Below are 20367 nucleotides of genomic sequence, written 5' to 3' on the forward strand. Positions count from 1 at the left end.
CAGCGCTGTTGCTTTCTAAGGGCTGCAAAACAGCCAGGAATGAGAGTCACCGCCGGGTCGGATGACAATACGGCTGGGCCAACTCCACTGATGGCTCCCTCCTCTCTGTCTCTGTGCTTCGAGCAAGGATTTTCTACCCGCCGGCAAATTCAATTGAGTTGAGTCCCTTAGTGCTCTTCGTGACCCGTTGCAACGGGTGCGTTTGGCTATGGCAACTCCTGTGCTACAAAATAAGTAATGAAATAAACATACACAACTTTGGAGAAAAAAGACCGTACTTCCACCCAAATGTTCTGAACTCCTCTCTATCTCAAGCCAGGACAGTTTGACAGTCATCTTGCAAAAATCTTTTAACCTTAAATACAGCTTGTTCCCTGGTAAAGTCTGTGTGTTTTTTTTACTATGCTACTTAAACTAGTTGCACATTTCATTTCTATGCAATGTTCTCCTTGCAATGAGATGCAAATCCTTAACCCAGCTGAAGCATTTTGCTGTGGAGTATTATGTCACAATTCAACGGCAACTGTAAAGAAAAAGCACACCACAAGCCATGTGTCCTCAAAACCATGAGAGTCGTGATATGACAACTGCCAAGAGCCAATCTGGAAAACAACTAGGCTCCGATCAAAGATGCAACAACACACATGTGCACGTACACAGACACATAAACGCCTGCACACACAAACACACACACGCAAGCACAGACGCACACCCACACAAGCACGCGCACACACAAATGCTCATGCGCACATGCACACGCACGCACAGCCTTCATCAAACCGCCAGGACCTGGCACACAGGTGGGCAATGTGCTGCGGGTCATACAAAAGGGGTCCCTCCACGTCCACGCACTTCTTTTACATGTGCATAATTTGGCACGCTAATGGCAGCAACAGTGGAGCGAGGGAGTGAGTCAGCCCGTGTTTATTAGCTGAAAATGAGAGTGGGTGGACAGTTCAGCTGAGTTGAGAGACACCCGAGCCCACTAATCTGGATCAGCCAATCCCCCACCACCACCACCCCCAAAAAACAACCGCACTGCAACCGCGACCGCGCGGGTTACACAACCACTCTCCACAATGCTGCTGCTGCTGCTGCTGGCTGCCATGCGGCACTGCACACAGCACAGTGCCAAAGTAACCAAGGAAACTGCACTTCTTCCTCCACACGGCCAGATGATGCACCCCCCAAGGTCTGCAGCCAAGCCTTGGGTGGAGAGGGGAGAGGGAGGGCTCTCAAAGTGGTGTCTAGGGTGTTATTGAAATCACTTGTACTAAACACCATGCTATGAATTTCCAAGGGTCTCTCTCTTTCTCACACTGTTTCTCCGTCTAGCCTGCCAATGTGTGTCTGCTGTAAGCGCGAAAAGTATGCTTTCTATTTTACCTTTGCTTAACCAATGGAAATAAAATCACATTGAGATAGAAATCTTCTGTCTTTCCCAAGTGAGCCCTGACCAAGACAGGCTGGTTTCCACCAAAAAAGAATGCACCCACCAGACTGCAAGTGTGTGTGCATATATGTGTGGGGTGTGTACAACAGGTCTTCAAAACCGTCTGCAACAGTTTTGCCTTGATACTCTCTCCCTTATCAGTAGTAAGAATGTCACGGTAAGACTTACTCAGAGGGCAAATATGCGGAGACCAAAGCCTTAACCTGCTAACCTCCCTAACAACACAACAAAACAGCAAACTCGAAACAGCACTCTGCCTCTCCTCCCACCCAGCCCAGCCCAGTCCGCCAAACAGTCTAGCCTGAGCCACGCAAGAATCCACACACCACTGAAACCACCACAGACGGGGCTTGTGTTCACAGACTCAACACTGCAGAAAAATGTGCCACTGAAGGCAGGTAGTGTTAGATATTGTACAGTAGTAGAATTTAGCTTTTACATAACTAAAGATACTTTTTCTCCACCCAGCCAGCCCAGCCCAGCACGCCACACAGTCTAGTCTGAGTCCCGCAAGAATCCACACACCACTGAAACCACTACAGACGGGGCTTGTATTCACAGACTCAACACTGCAGAAAAATATGCAGCTAAAGGCAGGTAGTGGAGGGAGGGAGGGAGGGACGGAGGGAGAGAGGGAGGGAGGGAGAGAGAGAGGGAGGAAGGGAGAGAGGGAGGAGGCCCCTGCTGGGGGGTGGACGGGTGGTGTGAAGTATAATCTTTCCATACACACAGACCTTGATTTTTTTTTTTTTTAAAGGCTCGCTTTCCACTTGTTTTGTAGTTTCTTGTTCCCTTGCCCCTAACTCCAGGAAGTGAGTGTGCACGTTACTGAAAGGACTGGCGCGCGAGGTCAGAGGTCATAAGAGAGAACATTGTGAACACACAACATTTAGATTTGCTCGGAAAACGCTTCATCAGGACTTTCACATGTATCTGGAATTTCACATCCTCATGGAGCGCCTGCTTAAGTGTGCGTGTGTGTGTGTGTGTGTGTGTGTGTCACGCACATCACCAAGGAAACAGCATGTTAAATACGAATGCTTGTGTGTGTTTACAGCATACTGAGTGGCGGCGGCTTTACTTTTCCGACACCTGCAGTCTGGTCATGTCTTGCTTGTTTACCCGACCCCCTGGCTTGCCCGGCAACAGAGCCGCGCCATTGTACGGCTGTCAGCGCACGTCTTGTTCCTCTCACTTCACTCCCGCGCCGTTTTGAGTCTCACTCTCACCTCATCTGTATGCGCGGAAAACGCCGGAATCTGTCCACACTGCACCACACACACACACGCAAGCGCACACACACACACGCGCGCGCGCACACGCACGTGCACACACACCTCAAATGAATAATTAAGCGCTCATTTTACAGAAATCTAAAGAAGGCACACGACTCGGGGAGGAGTGAAGGAAGGACTAAAATGGGGGGGGGGGGGGGGTTCGGGCATTACGGTACAATGTCGTCGCTTCGTTTTTTTTTCCTTCCTTCTATTACTAATGGTGGCATTTTGGCATGCATGACGGGAGGAATGTAATTTACTCCTTTCCTGAGGACTTAAAGGGCCACAAAAGCCACATTGTGCAGCGGGAGAGGTAAGAGAGGGCAAGTGAGGGAGCAGAGCAGAGCAGAGCAGAGCAGGAATAAGCTAATGGCTCGGCTGCTATTCTCTATCAAACCAGTTCGGGGTGGGGGTAAGCCACTCTAGTCGTCTGTGTGTATGTGTGTCAATGTGTGTGTGTGTGTGTGTCCGATATTGTGTGTACTATATGTGCGCTTGTTTGTGTACACATGTGCGTGTGTGTGTGCGTGTGTGTGTGTGTGTGTGTGTGTGTGTGTGTGTGTGTGTGTGTGTGTGTGTGTGTGTCCGTCCGATATTCTGTGTCTGTGCGCTTGTTTGTGTACACATGTTTGAGTGTGTGTGTGTGTGTAAGTGTGTGTGTAAGTGTGTGTGTTGTGTAGGTATATCAACAGGGTCCGTTTGTCATATAATGAAATAAGTGTGACTAATGGTGGAGGGAGACAGCAGGACAGAGCTCAACAGTTTCCATCAGTAGAGGAGAGGAGAGGAGAGGAGAGGAGAGGAGAGGAGAGGAGAGGAGAGGAGAGGAGAGGAGAGGAGAGGAGAGGAGAGGAGAGGAGAGGAGAGGAGAGGAGAGGAGAGGAGAGGAGAGCCTGCCTGCCTGCCTGCCTGCCTGTCTGCCTGCCTGCCTGCCTGCCTGCCTGCCTGCCTGCCTGCCTGCCTGCCTGCCTGCCTGCCTGCCTGCCTGTTTGCCTGTCTGCGGCTGCAGAGGAGGGAGGGTTGAGTGGTGGCTCAATGGGCATTCTGCTTGTCACACAGTCAATCAGCCCCCATTAAACAACACGTGTGTATAATGGACAGAGACCCGAGGCGAACAGGCACCACCACCACGATACATTAACAAGAGCTTGCAAGCGCAACGCACACACACGTGCCATGAACACAAATGTAAGCCACACAGACCCCACACACATACATACACACTTCCGAAGATAAATAGATGGTTTCTATAGCAACCAGGGGAAAAAGGGTAACCTGTGTCTGAGTATCCGTCCATCCCCCGCCTTTCCCCCCCTCCTGTCTTTTGAGCACACCTTGTCCTATCTTCTGAGGGCCCCAACGTGGACTGAAACTGACATTCATCTAATTTCCAGGTGGCCTGCTTTTCTGTCAAAACATGCGGGCCCCACCGACAAGGGCCCCTTACAAGGCTGCTAAATGCCATCTCTCTGCTTGTTTTTTTTTTCTTGTTTTTTCCGCTGACACTGCCACTCCTTTCTTGCCAGCATGAGGACAGTGGCCATATGTAAATATGGGAGACACAAAAAGTCATTCTGTTGTTATTCTCATTGCTCCACGGTTGTGAGCGGACATCACCCAAAGCAGGGGGAAAAAAACATTAAAATCAGTTTGCGAAACTGAGGTGTATAGAACAGAGATGAATGTCATGGGATGCTGTATATCATTACTCTAAAAAGGTTAGACAGTAGAAATGTTGTAATGCTTAAATCTAGTCAACAAACATGTTAACAACTACTGTTAAAAAGAAGTGTGGAGGGGGAAAAAAATCACGCCTCTTGTCACGCTCTCGAGTGAAGAGCACAGCAAGCACTAAAAACCATGACAACGGCTGCCAAAATCCGCAAACGCTGAAGGAGGGAAAAAAATGGAATTTTGGGGTGAAAATACCTTGAAATGCTGCCCAAAACAGAAAGCATGGTAGTAACCAAGCAACCAGCAGCTCGCTAAGGTAGTGGTAGACAGCGGGAGGAACAATGGCACTCATAGCATATTCAAGACCATCTTCTTCTTCTTTTCAACCCCTCTGTCCCTGTCCCCTCTCCCTCTCTCTGTATGACACTCTCAGTCACTGTCTCTCTCTCTGTCTGTTTCTCTCTCTTTCTCTCTGAGTCTAACTCTCCCTGTATGTCTCCCTCATCCCCAAAAGATGAATTTTAATATATCTGCCTGAGGGCTCTAGTCCCATCGTCTGGGAGTAGGGCGAGGGGGGGGGTTGAGGAGGTGGAGGGAGCTTCAGCCATGTTTGCCGTTGGTTTAAGGGGAGACAATAAATCGTGCGCGGGGAAGGAGTGGGGAGCATCAATTGTGACCGAAAGTGTCAATGGTCGCTGCAATACATCACGCCGGTGACTTCTGCCGAGACGCAGGCTGACAGCGCACATGAGCCATCAATCCTGCGGCCTGCCAGCCTTTGTTCACGGTGAATATAAAACCCTGCACAAGCAGCAATAAAGCAGCCGCCACGGCGAGGCATAAATGCAACTCTGCCACACACGGGGAGATAGATATTGAGAGGCCCCATCATCATCGATGACACACACACACAAACACACAAACACACACACACACACACACCTCCTCCACTTTTCAAAGTCCCCAGCTGCAGGCAATATAATGGGAAACGATGAACAAACGATATGGGCCTGGAAGGGAGGGGGAGGTGTATGTGTGCGTGCGTGTGTGTGTGTGTGTGTGTGTGTGTGCTGCAGTCAGCCAAGTGAGATGTCACAGCACAGGGGGAGGCGATTACCTGAGTGGGCAGCTCATAGCTAGCGTTGCGGCGGTGCTACAAGGTCAAAGACGAGATGTGCATTTTTTTTGTTCCGCACTCATTTAACTATCAAAAAAGTAAATTAATGAATTTTGAATGTTATGCTGATAAACAGCATAGTCTGGTGTCTCATTTCAGTAACATTTAAAGAAAAATAATTGTGAATGTATGTGTTAAATAATCTCATAAAGTGCAAAAACGTCATTCAGTGTAATGGTCCGAACTTAAAAATCATCAATACATCCTTGAATAATTATGTAAAATGACAAACAAAATTCTTTTTTCACTCTCTGGGCATAATTCTAGAAGTGTTCTTGTTATTGTATCAAAAGCACGTTTCATTACCATTTTGTTTTGATATTCAAATCATCTGGGGACTTTTGTCCGGATTTTCAATTCCTTAGATATCATTCAGTGTAATAAGATCAACATGGTGCTTTTAAATCATAATAAAAAGTGATAGTCACACACAATATGTGACATCATCAAAAGGAACCCTAGGGACCCCTTAAGTGATGATGCAAAGGGAGAATCTTGTTCTTCAATAGTCAAAAATTCTGTATTTTTATCTTGTGGTAACAGCGTCCACAAAAACAGATGTCATTCAGTGAAATGTCAAAAAACACTTTTATATTCAGATATTCATCCAAACAAGCATATTTTCGAAATAGACATAGTAAACATTGTGGGTCAAAGTCATCGTCTCATGTAGGTGACTAACTGTGTGCTTGTAAAAAGGTAAAAATAAGGTGAAAAGTATTTGGTCGTCCTTCAGTGTAAGAGATGTCATTCAGTGACATGCAGTGTAAGGGCCATTTCATTCAGTGTAATCAGTTCATGGTTGTATATTAAGAATCAAAACGGCAATATAAGTTGCAATATTACTCTAAGATACAATAATATGATGATACTACTTGAAATTATGACTTTTATTGTTATTTCCATTATAACCTTGTTATTGCCATGTAGCATCCATATTACTGGGTAGATTCTGGGATTTTGGAAGTTGTACATGAATTATCAGAACACCCTAAGTCACAATCCCCGAAATATGCAGGTTAACAGACAAAACATTATTTTTTATTGTTTTAGGCCTAAGTAGTAGCCTACCTCTAAGCTTGTGATCTTGGAAGTTCTTCAAAACACATTTTAATGCCCCAATATTAAGTAAAATACCAATTATTTGACAACATCTATTTCTGTTGTCACTCATTCAGGACGTTGAGTACTGTAGTATGATGGTAACAATATGATAGCAATGAAAAGTAGCTGTTTATATAGGCTTTTTTGCCAAGGCATCATTCAGTGTAATAGTTGTGGTCATTCAGTGAAATGCACATTTTTATGTGAAAATAAAGTCAAATTCTTACGAAACTTATTTGTTTAGCACAACAAATGCGGGGGCATACAACAAATGAATAATTGTGCATTTTAAACTGATTTTCTCTTCAGTGGAAAAACTTCTTAAAGCCAAATGGGTGAAATGCACTCGGTGAAAGACTACAAACACTGCAAAAACTATTTGCAAATGCCTTTTACTAGAAATTTTAGGTTTGATGAAGACCTTAAATATAGGCCTTTACTATGGTATGTAGCTTATTTCGGTTTTTTAACGTCATCTATATGTTTATTGCATTATCAACAGTTTAACACCGTATTACACTGAATGACATTTTATGGGTGAAAATGGGGTAAAATGCATGTTCCTTACTATTTTCTGAACAGAAAATAATAAACTTAATCACTCTACACTCCAATGTACCCAAAAAAGTTGAAGAACGGTGTCAGGGAACAATTTTATTTTTTGGAGTCCTGAAAGCCCGGTTTTGTCTTTGACCCTACAGTACCACGCCGTGGCTAAACGCCTGATGATGTGAGTGCTGGAGCGAGACGGGCGAGAAATTACCGTTCGCCCTTGGCCATCAGCGCCAATGATAATATTGAGCCCCGTGTTATGAGGCGCCAGAGGAGCGCCGGCGACCATATGGCAGGGGGGAGTGGGAGGGGGCGAGGGGGGGAGAAGTGGGACTGCTTCAGATGAACTGATGATTCAAAAGGGTAGCAAGATGACCTTTTCAACAGGTAAGTGGACATAACATGACAGACACGCGTACACACACATGCATACGCACACACACACACACACACACACACACACACATACTGTACAGTACATGCACACGCACACACACACAGTAGATGCAAACAGCTGGGGGTTGGGGATGATACATTAAATTACGATAAAAAACCATGAAGCACACAGACATCCCAAAATAATCATGAAGGGCACTGAATACAGGCACATGTATGCACATTCAGAAAAAAATATTTATTTGACGAAATCCACACAATGGTTTGATCAAACAAATCTTCAGTAACAAAATGGCACACACAGACACACATGTTCAGAATAGGGAGGCAAGAGAAATGCACCCACATAAATTATATAGCAATTTCTATATAGAAAAAGCAGGGGGTTGGGGAGTAAATATATGCACTCAAGACTTGCATACGGCCACACACACACACACACGCACACACACACACACACGCACACACACACGCACGCGCACGCGCACGCACACGCACACGCACACACACACACACGAGCGCACGCACACGCACACACCACACACACACATGGCCAATAGGAGTGGATGACATATTGATCATATTGACTGGATGGGCTGTATGCTCACACATCACCATATGGAGTCCCTAGAATAATGTATAGCATACCAAGCCAGCCCTGAGAGAGAGAGAGAGAGAGAGAGAGAGAGAGAGAGAGAGAGAGAGAGAGAGAGAGAGAGAGAGAGAGAGCCTGCATGTGCGAGCAAGAGAGAGAGAGACAGAGAGAAAGAAAGACAGAGAGAGAGAGAGAGAGAGAGAGAGATGAGAGAGAGAGAGAGAGAGAGAGAGAGAGAGAGAGAGAGAGAGAAAGAGAGAGAGAAAGAGAGAGAGAGAGAGAGACAGAGAGAGAGAGAGAGAGAGAGCCTGCATGTGCGAGCGAGAGAGAGAGAGACAGAGAGAAAGAAAGAAAGAAAGAAAGAAAGAAAGAAAGAAAGAAAGAAAGAAAGAAAGAAAGAAAGAGAGAGATAGAGAAGGATGAAGTGATAGACGAGAGGAGAGGAAAGGAGAGGAGAGGAGAGGAGGTCAGGGGTGGGAGCCCATCTTGTCACTCCTCACTCCTCGGGACCATTCATCAGAGTAATCCACCTCAAGTACTGGACTCCACCTTCGCAGTCGCGTGCTAGACAACCAGGAGCAATCACTCACCACTCTGGCAAAGGGGCTTCCCCCACGCTTCTAGCTATAGCATGCAGGGGCGGACATCGAGGAAATCGCTATAACGCTATCGCTATAATCACTAATGTTATAAACAGATAGAAAAAAATCGTTCAAAAATGTGTAATTTCTACAAAATGACCATATTGTCGAAGTAATAGTAAAGTAGAGTAGAGTATAATTTAATAACATTACTATTAGTGTTTTTTTGTCAGTTATTATAAGCGTTTTTTTGGCCAATTGTTTTGGGCGGGGCGTAGCCATCGCGAAAGGGGTGGGGCGTTGCAGGGGGTGTCGCCCAGGGTGCAACTCATTGTTGGACCGGCACTGACAGGACACTCTGGCAAAGGGGATTCCCCCACGCTTCAAGCTACAGGATGTGTACCGTATTCACAACATGTGATGGAGTAATGTGTGTGGCCATATGGTACACAAAAGCCATGGGAGGACACCGATACTTCATGCCGCTAATGTGTGGGCTTTATGCTACGACTGAGTCATAACAACGTGGGATAATCCCAGACAGAAAACAATGAGCACACGGGGCTAAACACAAGTCGCGATGTAACGCCAATCCACATGGCGATACGTCAACTAGCTAAAAGCTCCCCGTACTGTATGTACCCATGGCAAGTGCTCAAGTGTACCCATGGCAAGTGCTCAAGTTTGTCAACACTGAATTCCTGGTTAGAGAAAGTGAGAAGCCTAATATCCAGTAAACAAGCATCTACAGCAGTGGTTCTCAACCTTTTTTGGGCAAAAGCCCAATTGGCCTCATCACAAGCCTCCCAAAGCCCTCTTGACATCATCATAAGCCTGACAATGCCCCCCTTAGCATTATAAAATTAAACTGACTAATGTCCCCCAATAGCAACTAAGCACCGCCCCCTCTCAGCTGTATCCTCCTCTACGCCCACTTTCCTAGAGCTCCCCAATGCTCCCTGGGGGGCTGTACCGCCCCCGTTGAGAAACACTAATCTACAGTATGTGTCCACACCACATACCCAATAATGACCGACCCTGGTAAACAGAGGATGCTCTCACACAAAGCTTCTGATTCCGGGCCTCCCTCCCTCTTTCTCTCCCTCTTTCTCTCCCTCTCCCTCTCACCCTCACCCTCCCTCTACCTCACTGAGTGATGTAGCACCCACATGAGGCATTACCAGCCGGGGAGCGAGAGTGGGCAGGCACGACACTACACTACACAACCCCCGCCTTGCTCAACCAGCCAACCCCCGCCATGCCCCCACAATGCACGCACACACCCACATGTGTGCGCACACACACACACACACACACACACACACACACACACACACACACACACACACACACACACACACACACACACACACACACACACACACACACACACACACACACACACACACACACACACACACACACACACACACACACACACACCATCCTTTTGTGAACCACCATTCTATTTGTTAGGGGGTAGCGTGGGGGAAGACAATAGCCAATTGCCTCTAGTGCCTCATGCTTTCATTACGCACTGGGTTTACCCATACGTCACATACACTAACTAGGCTATAATAAATTGAGAAGAAGGCAAAATATAAAAGCCACTGAAATCAAAAAAACAAATTAAACATCAAGTGTATCCATGTGTGATAGTGTCTGTGTGTGTGTGTGTGTGTGTGTGTGTGTGTGTGTGTGTGTGTGTGTGTGTGTGTGTGTGTGTGTAGTCAAAAGCCTGTGGGTCGATAGTGGGTTAGTAGCTACATTTCAGTGAAAACCAACACATGAAAGAACAGAAAGAAAGTGTGTGTGTGTGTGTGTGTGTGTGTGCGTGTGCGTCAGACACAATGGTATCCTCTGTGTGATGAGCAGTGGGCTGTAGTACACACAGTAGCAGTGTGGGTTGCTGTTGTGGATCTAACCTCTGCACATGATACCTCCCCACCTCCCCAGCACCCCAACCAACGCCCTTTGATGTAGCCCTCGCTGGAGACGGTAGTCCAGCACTGTGAGGCTACGTGTTACGTGTCATCTTCCTCAGACGGAGAATTAGATCGTCAATAAACCTCCCTCTCTCTTCTTCCGACACCTCGAAAGAGCACACTACTTACTGATTTTTTTGGCTAATAGTTTGGATTTTAGGCTTCTTTGTAGCACATCCGTCTCCCAATCGAGGGTTGCTGTGAGGTCAAGGGGTTGAAAGATTGGGCTGAGATACACCGTCAGGACCACCTTTTAACATTGAAGCAGATCACAGAATTTTCTGTACTTTCGTCTTGCCATGCTTAATGCTTTCATTCTGAGAAGTTAGCGCGGGATACTGCGCCAATATGTCTGGGCAAAACTACCCTCTTCTGACCCTACACTTTTTACCCAGGCGTGCTCAGAATGCACGTGACATGGAACCTTCTACAACACTCAGTCAGCCTGGGTCATGCCTGGAGGCCTGTCTCGTGAACCATGAACATGATGAGAGAAAGAGGGAGAGTGGGAAGAGTGGCTAAGAAAAGAACAGGATGGATAGATGAAAGGAGGACGAGTCAGAGTGGCATGAGGAAGAAAAGGAGAGAGGGGAGGAAGAGGAGGAGGGGGAGGAAGATATGAATGGTAAGAGGAAGAGAGCTACAGGACTAACTTAAGTGTCTCCTCTTCATTCTTCATTTTCTTGACTTGCTTAGCTTACCCTCTCAAATATATCACCATCATCTTTCTTCACTCACTCGCACTAAAAATGCATCATCACCGCCAGACACACACACAGTACAGTATGCATAATACACACTCATTGATATTATTGAAGGTGCATTGGGCATAGGATGGTGGCCACTGGCCAGAGTAGGCATTGAAACAATGCTGCTCATTGAAACCGTGCCGTCTACTGCCAAATTTGATCTTTTCATGAATATATAAAAAAATGGGATTCATATATGAATATGACCAAAGTACAATAAGTTTTGCAGCTAAAAGTGTCTCTTTCTGGAAATTCACAATGGTGGACATGGAGAAGATCCACCTTTTCCAAGTCATAAAGAATACTTAGAATTCTTGGAAAAAGATAACATTTGTGAATGGGCAGCATGAATCCTGGAAATACACGACAAAAAATATTACACAGTGCACCTTTAAGAACCCCTCCAACTTTTTTCACAAACACTGCTAGTGTGTGGACCGCCCGCCCCCCCTTCCCCACCACCCACTAAGCCGCTACATGGGACTGAAGTGCTCGCGCGCGCAACTTCAAACAGGGATGTTCATTAAAGCTACACGACGCGGCCGAGACTTTGACAACGCACTCGGATCACTCAAAAGCCCACGCTTTGATTTTTCTAATTGTGGATGGTTATGGGAGTGGGGAGTGGGGAGTGGGGAGTGGGAGGGAGGGGGCTAGAGAACTACACTGGCATGTTGTGTCATGGTGATGTGGGTGGGAGAATGGGGGGCGGTGGGGGTGGAGAAAAAAACACGCTCCTTCATCGTGATGAGTCACTGTCGTGACAGTTTGGCACAATACCGTGCCGTGCCCCCTTTTTCACACGCACGCACACACACATGTATATAAACGCGCGCATACATATAGGGCACATGTACACATGTGCACACGCACACACGCACACACTACTGAAAGACAAAATGTAGGTCACCTTGTGGGACATGCACTTTGTATGTTCTCAAAACCACTACATGATGGTTTCTAGGCACAGAACAAGTTATAGGGAGAGAAACCTAAACATTTTCAGTGGCTCAAAAAGCTCTCTCAAAACAAGTACCCTTCAAGGCTGCCAGCCTCACGCACAGCACATTGACTGGCCCTGAACAATGTGGCAAGCTATTGCATTGTTTTTTAGCCCCACACCCACCACCCAACCAAACGACCGTGCCCACTTTGTAGTCAGTGCCCATCCCATACAAACTAGCCTCCTTTTTTGGACATGGAGCAAAGGGGGGTGGGGGGGGGCGATATTGCAGCACCGCCACGCCCACCACAACACACACTCACACTCACACTCACACTCACACTCACACACACACACACACACACACACACACACACACACACACACACACACACACACACACACACACACACACACACACACTCCCGTGAGTGACAGTCATGCAATCAACATAACGCACGTGGAGAAAATATCCATGATATTCATTTTGGGAACCCACTGCGGGTTGAATAACCCCAGAAAATCACATCTCTACCATGAAGTGCACTGGCTTGAGGGATTCCTATTCCGAGCAAAACCATGGAGGAGACACACATGGAGGAAGGAAATGAGCATAAAGGACACACGGTGTAAGCAAGACTTCCTCACCGCCTCAGAGACTTCCACTGACACTCTAACACAGATATCACTGCTGACTAGGAGATTAGCCCCGGCTGTGTTTGTGTGTGTGTGTGTGTGTGCGCGTGTGCGTGTGCGTGTAGCCTACTGCACATGCATGCTCCCGTCTGTGCTTGTGTGCCTATGCCTCGTCTCCTCCTCGTCTACTTCTTCTTTTGATAATTTCACTAATGACTGGACAGGGGCTCATCACGGACAACATTAGTGCTACTCACTCACCAGTGCCAAATGAGGCGTGAGCTGCATAAACATCTCTGCAAATGTCATCCACATGCTCCCAGCCCCCCTCCCCTTGCAGCAGCCAGCCCAATATGCACAGCTTGCACTGCACTATACTCAGACTGCACCGGGCTACACTCAGACTGCACCGGGCTACACTCAGACTGCACCGGGCTACACTCAGACTGCACCGGGCTACACTCAGACTGCACCACACTACTGTATACACAGACTGCACCGGGCTACACTCAGACAACTCCGCAACATACTCAGACTGCACCGCACTGTACTACTCAGTCTCACTCTCCACCGCACTACACTCAGACTGCACCGCACTATAATACTCAGCCTGCACCGCACTATACTCAGGCAGCTACGGGCCAACCTGCCATGTTCACGTGGACTATTGACAGCAGAACATGTTCCCCAAGACCAGTAAATGCCAACAGAAAAGTTGGTGTGTGCGGCAAGGCATGCATTTTAAAATAGAGGTTATTTTCTAAAAACGCACCGTATGTGCAAACTGTAAGATCACCTACACCACCCTTCCACTCAATTAAAACGGGAAACAGCTAAATGTCACAATACAACACAGAAATACAGACACAGGAATGCGCTAGCGCGTGCACACGCATGTACACACACACACACGCACGCACGCACGCACGCACGCACGCACGCGCGCACGCGCACACACACACACACACACACACACACACACACACACACACACACACAAAATAAACCTCCTGTTCTGTGCCAGTGAGTTGCGGAATTGGTTTGAAGAGGGGAATGTTGTTGTGGAGTTGCCAAGGAAAAGCCAGCTCGCAGCACACTCACTCACTCACTCCAGCCATTCATTCAGGCCCAGTCCCTATTATGTTGGGCAGCTCCCTTCCATCACAACAGATCCAAGCAGGGGCAAGCCAGGCCAGGCCAAGCCAGAAATACAGCTCCATTCCAGCAGCCCACCCACCCACACCAGTCTCATGTATCCCACCCACCCACCCCAGTCTCCTGTATCCCACCCACCCACGCTTCCCTGCAGACAGGGACGGATTATGAGTCCATGGGCCCCTGGGTCAGACAACAAGAAAGGCCCCACAAGGATTCCAAAGGTTCCAAAAGTTATGGGTATTTAGCGGAGATGATGGAGAGCCTTTTTTTGTTGGTTCTGGGTTTTCTAAATGTGAAAATACGGCAGTTGAAGTGCAATTTTTGCATAATGTGAGAACATAATAAATATATGTACTGTAGATCAATAATGACTTTTGAATGTTTTTTTCTAGCATGGAGGCTTGGGCTTCAGGGCCCCCTTGTCTCTTGGGCCCCTGGGCCAGGGCCCAGTAGGCCTGTGCAGTAATCTGTCCACAGCCTCCAGCGCCTGTTCTGTTCTTCCCCCTCCAGGCAACACAAAGCGAGTGGGACTGTGTGTTTAACCCCCCTGGCCCTAGCGGACCGCCGCGCACCACAAGCCTGCCCCTGATGTGGGCCCATTAAACGCTTTCAGAAGGTTGACAAGAGAAGAGACCCAATCAGTTTAGCTGCCCCCTTCACTCACTCACAGACACACACTTCTATCTCACTCAGTCTCTCACTCACATACACACTTTTTGTCTCTCAGTCTCGCACACACGCAGGCACGCACACAAGCACACACACACACACACGGACACACACAGATAGAGGCCACAAAAAAGTTCATGGCCAAAGAAACAGCTTTTTGTATACTTGAAAACGCTTAGTGATGCAAGGGAATATAGAAGCTGCAAGTTGTCATTCTAGGCACGTTAGCTCAGCTCAACTGCATTGGACTACCCAAAAACTGCAATCGTGAGCTGGCGCTTCATGGCAATTACACTGAGATTTGAAAGGATATTATTTCATTTCCTGCAGTACATGTGTTAGTCCGTGTGTGTGTGGGGGGGGGAGTCTGAGGACATGTGACTATGGCTATCATGATGGGGAAGGCTATGTTGTGCCGTTTCACATGAAATAGGATATGAAACTACCTAAAACACTGAGCTCATATAAATCCTTTAAAACAACTTTATTATTACATCCATAATATAATACAAAATCGTTATCTTTTCACGAGACTGAACTGAAGTTGGTAGGTGTTTTAGTGTCAAGGTGGCCACCATAACAAAGTGGAAACCCTGTTTCATACTAGCCATGTTTTCAATACCATGTTTCTACTCCAGCCTAGAACAGCCAACCAGACATCCGCACAGACAGACGAAGGACAGACAGACAAATGGAGAAAGATATGGCTATTCCACAAGGCAAGAACAAACCCATCTTTCTCGAGGCATTTCGAGCCAGCGACAACAACTCTCAAGACTAATGGGTGGCTACTCGACGGGAAGGGAGAGAGAACTTGTTTAAGGTTTGATTTATACTCAACAAATGGACGCAACCAAGCTGAACGGAACGAACTAGCCTAATTAATGCTAATCCATTAAAAGTGCCTCCTCCTCGGCTGTGTTGCCATCCATCAAGCGTGGCCTGCACTCAGAAGAGAAGAGACCAGGGTCTTACTCCTCCATTCCCTTCACAGAACCAGGAGGTGTGTGTGTGTGTGTGTGTGTAGGCTGTGTGTGTGTGTGTGTGTGTGTGTGTGTGTAGGCTGTGTGTGTGTGTGTGTGTGTGTGTGTGTGTGTGTGTGTGTGTGTGTAGGCTGTGTGTGTGTGTGTGTGTGTGTGTGTAGGCTGTGTGTGTGTGTGTGTGTGTGTGTGTGTGTGTGTGTGTGTGTGTGTGTGTGTGTGTGTGTGTGTGTGTGTGTGTGTGTGTGTGTGTGTGTGTGTGTGTGTGTGTGTATCCCCCAGCCCTGACGGTGACCTCATAACACACTTCTTCCCCGCTTCTAAGAATCTATTTATTCTCCCCCAGCGCTGCAAGATTCATGTTGAGTCATTGTGGGAAAGGACTGGAGTCATGACAGAGCCCCTCCCTTTACCTTTACCTTTACCTCTCCATCTCTCTCCCTCCATCTCTCTCTCTCTCTCTCCATCTATCTCCCTCTCTCTCCCACCCTTTCTCTATCTGTTCATCCCTCTGGAACTCTCTAGAGACCTCCTTTAGAAAATCGAAACGCTGCCTGCCACAGATGCATTAGGAGGGAAGATGCGCTCACCTCAACAATCCAATGAGTTATGTTCGCTCAGGCCTGTTCCTGGCCAATTTAATAGCCCTTTGCTCTTTACACCAAAACACTGTACGCATGACTACGTACAACCACCGCCGTCTTCCCTTCCCTCCCCTTGTCTCTGTTCGCATGGCTGCCGTCCCCGGCCTGCTTGGAGTGGGCAGGGCGCCAGCACCAGACAAAGTCGGGGTCAGAATGCCAACTGGTGCTTTTTTTGGTCTCAAACAAGGAAAAAAAGCATTAGGAAAACAGGCCGTGCCGGTTAAGAAAATTTGACAACAAAAAGATCTGCCGCAGAATGGGTCGAGTATGCAGACAGAGCATGACATGACAAAAATCAGCATCAGGATGCCGCAGGATGGCGCTTTTTCTAGTCTCAAAAGAGGAAAAGCCTTAGAAAAATGCACAACAAAACATTTGCAACAAATTGGGGTGGGTTTGCAGACTTTCAAAATGACAAGACATAAATACGTACATACTGGCAGACAACAATGTACCCACAGGAAACAAAAATCAAATGCCCTGACAAATCATTGCCTTCCCAAGTCAGCATTGCATTAAAACGTAATGAAAACGCAAGATACAAAAGCCAGCTCATCCTGTGAATGTGAAATGTGTCACAGATCAATAATCAATAGATACATGATCAATATGGAAATGATGGTGCATCAATTACGGGAGCCAGGTGTCTGTCTGCTGTCTGATCAATTCTAATTTGAATAGTCACACATGAGATGCAACTGGAGGTGCCCTATACTTCCCAAGCAGTTCTCATCCCAACCCCACTGCGTAACTCAATCCACGCATCTACCACACTGCTTCTCCGTTACAGACAGGTTGAATGGAATGCTTCACAAGACCAGTGTTTGGTGGTGCATACACAGTCCACAGGACCCACACACACACACACACACACACACACACACACACACACACACACACACACACACACACACACACACACACACACACAAGCGTGCATGCGCCCACGCGCACGCGTACACACACACACACACACACACACACACACACACACACACACACACACACACACACACACACACACACACACACACACACACACACACACCTTTGCGTGACAGTCATGTTACCAACTTCAAGGAAGTGGGGGGAAATCCATGATATGGGAGCACAGTACACTGACCAAAACCACCCCAAATCACAGTGGTCTTGGATTTCACACAGTAACCTGATTCAGCACAGCAGGGAGAAAAACTTGAGAGATGTGTCAATACAATCACCATAACCTTTATGCACTACAATGCCAATACATTATTTAAAAACTAGACTAGTAAAATTAAGTAGTTGTCCCCAATGAGTACTGAAGCACTGAAATACACCTCTGCCCTCCCACACAAGAAGAAACACACACAGTGTGTAGGCTACACCTCCTGGGGGCCCGGTGTGCATCCATGCAGCGAGCAACGGAACATCACATCACTACCATGATGTGTGCCCACTCTCAAAATATTGCCATGATGGCACCATCACTCACACCAGATTACTCCCTGAATCCATTACAAACACAAAGCAGAAAACCTACCATGGCAACCCAAATTGGTCACATCAATCATGGCTGCATGCTTTATCAGAACCTATTTACACACAGACAGCACACACAGCAAAGTGTTTGGATGTGCTTTTGTTATTTACCAACTGCCTTTGAAATATTACCTGGAAAACATTTAAAAAGCATACAATCTCTCCACCCTGTAGACTTCTTCCAGTTGCACTACCAGCCACTGCTTCCATGGGAGCACCATCAATGCCCAAATTGGAGCTATGTGCAAGGGGTATAGCTAGCTGCACCCCTAAAATGCACGCGCACCACACCCCGCTTCCCTCGCCAAGCATCAATACCCAAACAGCATGATTTTCACACAGTCACATACCTTCCGAGTTCTTCTCCAATTTCGTACTGGTCCTCTACATTCTCTTGTTTAAAGACGGTCATGGTGGTGATGGGCGCCTCCTGTTCCCCGGGATTCCCAAATCAGCGCCCCCCGCTTTCAGCAACCCATCTCTGTCAACCCCTTGACAGTTTACGGCGGACCCCTCTCATGTTTGCTCTGGAAAAGAGAACAAAGGCATGGGCGTTATACGTATTACTACAATCGTAATTTTGACTACCCCTATTAAAAAAACCACGCAGATTGTAGTGTTTTGTAGCCTAGAACTACGCGTTTAGTTGTGCACTTCGCTTCTGGTTTAGAAGAGAAGCCGGGTGGAACGCACTTCAAGCTTGGTCCACGACCACACTCCCAGCTCACCTCGCTCGCTCGCTCTGTCGCCTGGACACAGATATCTCAACTCCCGAGAAAAGACACCGGTGGAGTTGTGTTTAAAGTTGACATAGGCTGCGACGGATTTGAGCATTAACACTTCGCCCAAGCTAGTTTATTACCTAAACAACACCTAAACATGCAGCCGAGTTGGAGGCTTGGCGTTGCCTAGAGAACACGGATCCAGCGTAGGGCTCAGTTCTTTGTGCAATGCCCGGGTTAATTACAAACAGAGCGAGTGCGTAAGCCTAGCTAAATAAATAAACCCGTGAATTTTGCAAATGACAACAGCTATTTGGAAAAGTCAATCCCGGCGACGACGCTCGGCGAACCTTGAGAATTGGAATCGACCCTGCTATGCTCTACGGTTCGTTTTGCACAATAGTGCGTTATCGCTATCTAGGTATACAAATGAGCAATATAAGATGTAAAAGTACCTCTAGCTCCATGCAGACGTCAGTGTCCAGGTGGCAGGTGAACTCCAGTGCCAAGCGATAAAAGCAGCGAGCGCTCCGTGCGCCACATGAAAGTAAAATGTTTCAGGAAATGGGGAGGATTGTAACAATGTAGCCCTACTACTATCGGTGGTGAGGGAGCCTGAATGTGTGTCGCTGTGTGTGGGTTGGTGTGTGTGCGTGTTGACGAATGTGTAACGCAATACCAGTGGCGAGATGTTTCAGTCTCAAGGAGGCGATATAGAGTGGGGCTTTTCAGCAGGAAGTGTTTCCCATGAAGATTTAGAACAGAGGGAAAAATATGTAGGCCTACACAAATCTGATGGCTATCCATATTTCTTACTATCTATTCTCTGAACAAGTAGCCCCCGTTTTCAGATCCACTTCTTAGGCATGCGATCTGTTTCACTCTGCTAACATCAAAGTTCATGGGCTTCTAAATGTACAACATGTTTCAAAGAAGAAATAATGCTGTAATGTGATATTAATAACATACAGTTATTATTACATTAACATGATCTGTGTGTGTGTGTGTGTGTGTGTGTGTGTGTGTGTGTGTGTGTGTGTGTGTGTGTGTGTGTGTGTGTGTGTGTGTGTGTGTGTGTGTGTGTGTGTGTGTGTGTGTGTGTGTGTGTAGAGTAGAGTAGAGTAGAGAGTAGAGTACTTTTATTAATCCCGAAGGAAATTAAAGTGTCTGTCATTTTACAAAAATACACAAGTCCAAACATACACAGAGAACTTATACACATAATTGAACATTACAGTAAAAAAGTGTACCGCCACACACACTCTCTCTCTATCACACTCACGCTCTCTCTCACACACACATACACACACACACACACACATAGTCTCACCCACACATTGTCCCCCACACACACACACACACACACACACACACACACACACACACACACACACACACACACACACACACACACACACACACACACACACACACACACACACACACACACACACACACACACACACACACATACACACATCCCTACACATACACAAGGTCCTTGTAGGGTATCAAGTTGCATATATATAAAAAGGCAAGATAAACGTCTTC

The 20367-nt window shown here is 47.0% G+C and overlaps 1 protein-coding gene across 2 annotated transcripts in view; it reads right to left on the reverse strand.

Annotated features, from left to right (window-relative positions):
- The window catches only part of dapk1 (death-associated protein kinase 1), a 108210-nt gene extending 88738 nt beyond the window's left edge, over positions 1-19472 (reverse strand). The window contains exons 1-2 of one of the 2 annotated variants that reach the window (XM_063195566.1): positions 19272-19472; positions 18445-18621 (exon numbers count right to left, since the gene is read on the reverse strand). In XM_063195566.1, the coding sequence (XP_063051636.1) occupies positions 18445-18506 (62 nt within the window). In that variant the 5' untranslated portion in view covers positions 18507-18621; positions 19272-19472. Of the gene's footprint in view, positions 1-18444; positions 18622-18732; positions 19084-19271 lie in introns of those variants that run through there. The other variant, XM_063195567.1, reaches the window with a different exon arrangement.
- Between the last annotated feature and the right edge of the window lie 895 nt (positions 19473-20367).

Source organism: Engraulis encrasicolus, chromosome 3, assembly GCF_034702125.1.
Source record: "Engraulis encrasicolus isolate BLACKSEA-1 chromosome 3, IST_EnEncr_1.0, whole genome shotgun sequence".
NCBI lineage: Eukaryota > Metazoa > Chordata > Actinopteri > Clupeiformes > Engraulidae > Engraulis > Engraulis encrasicolus.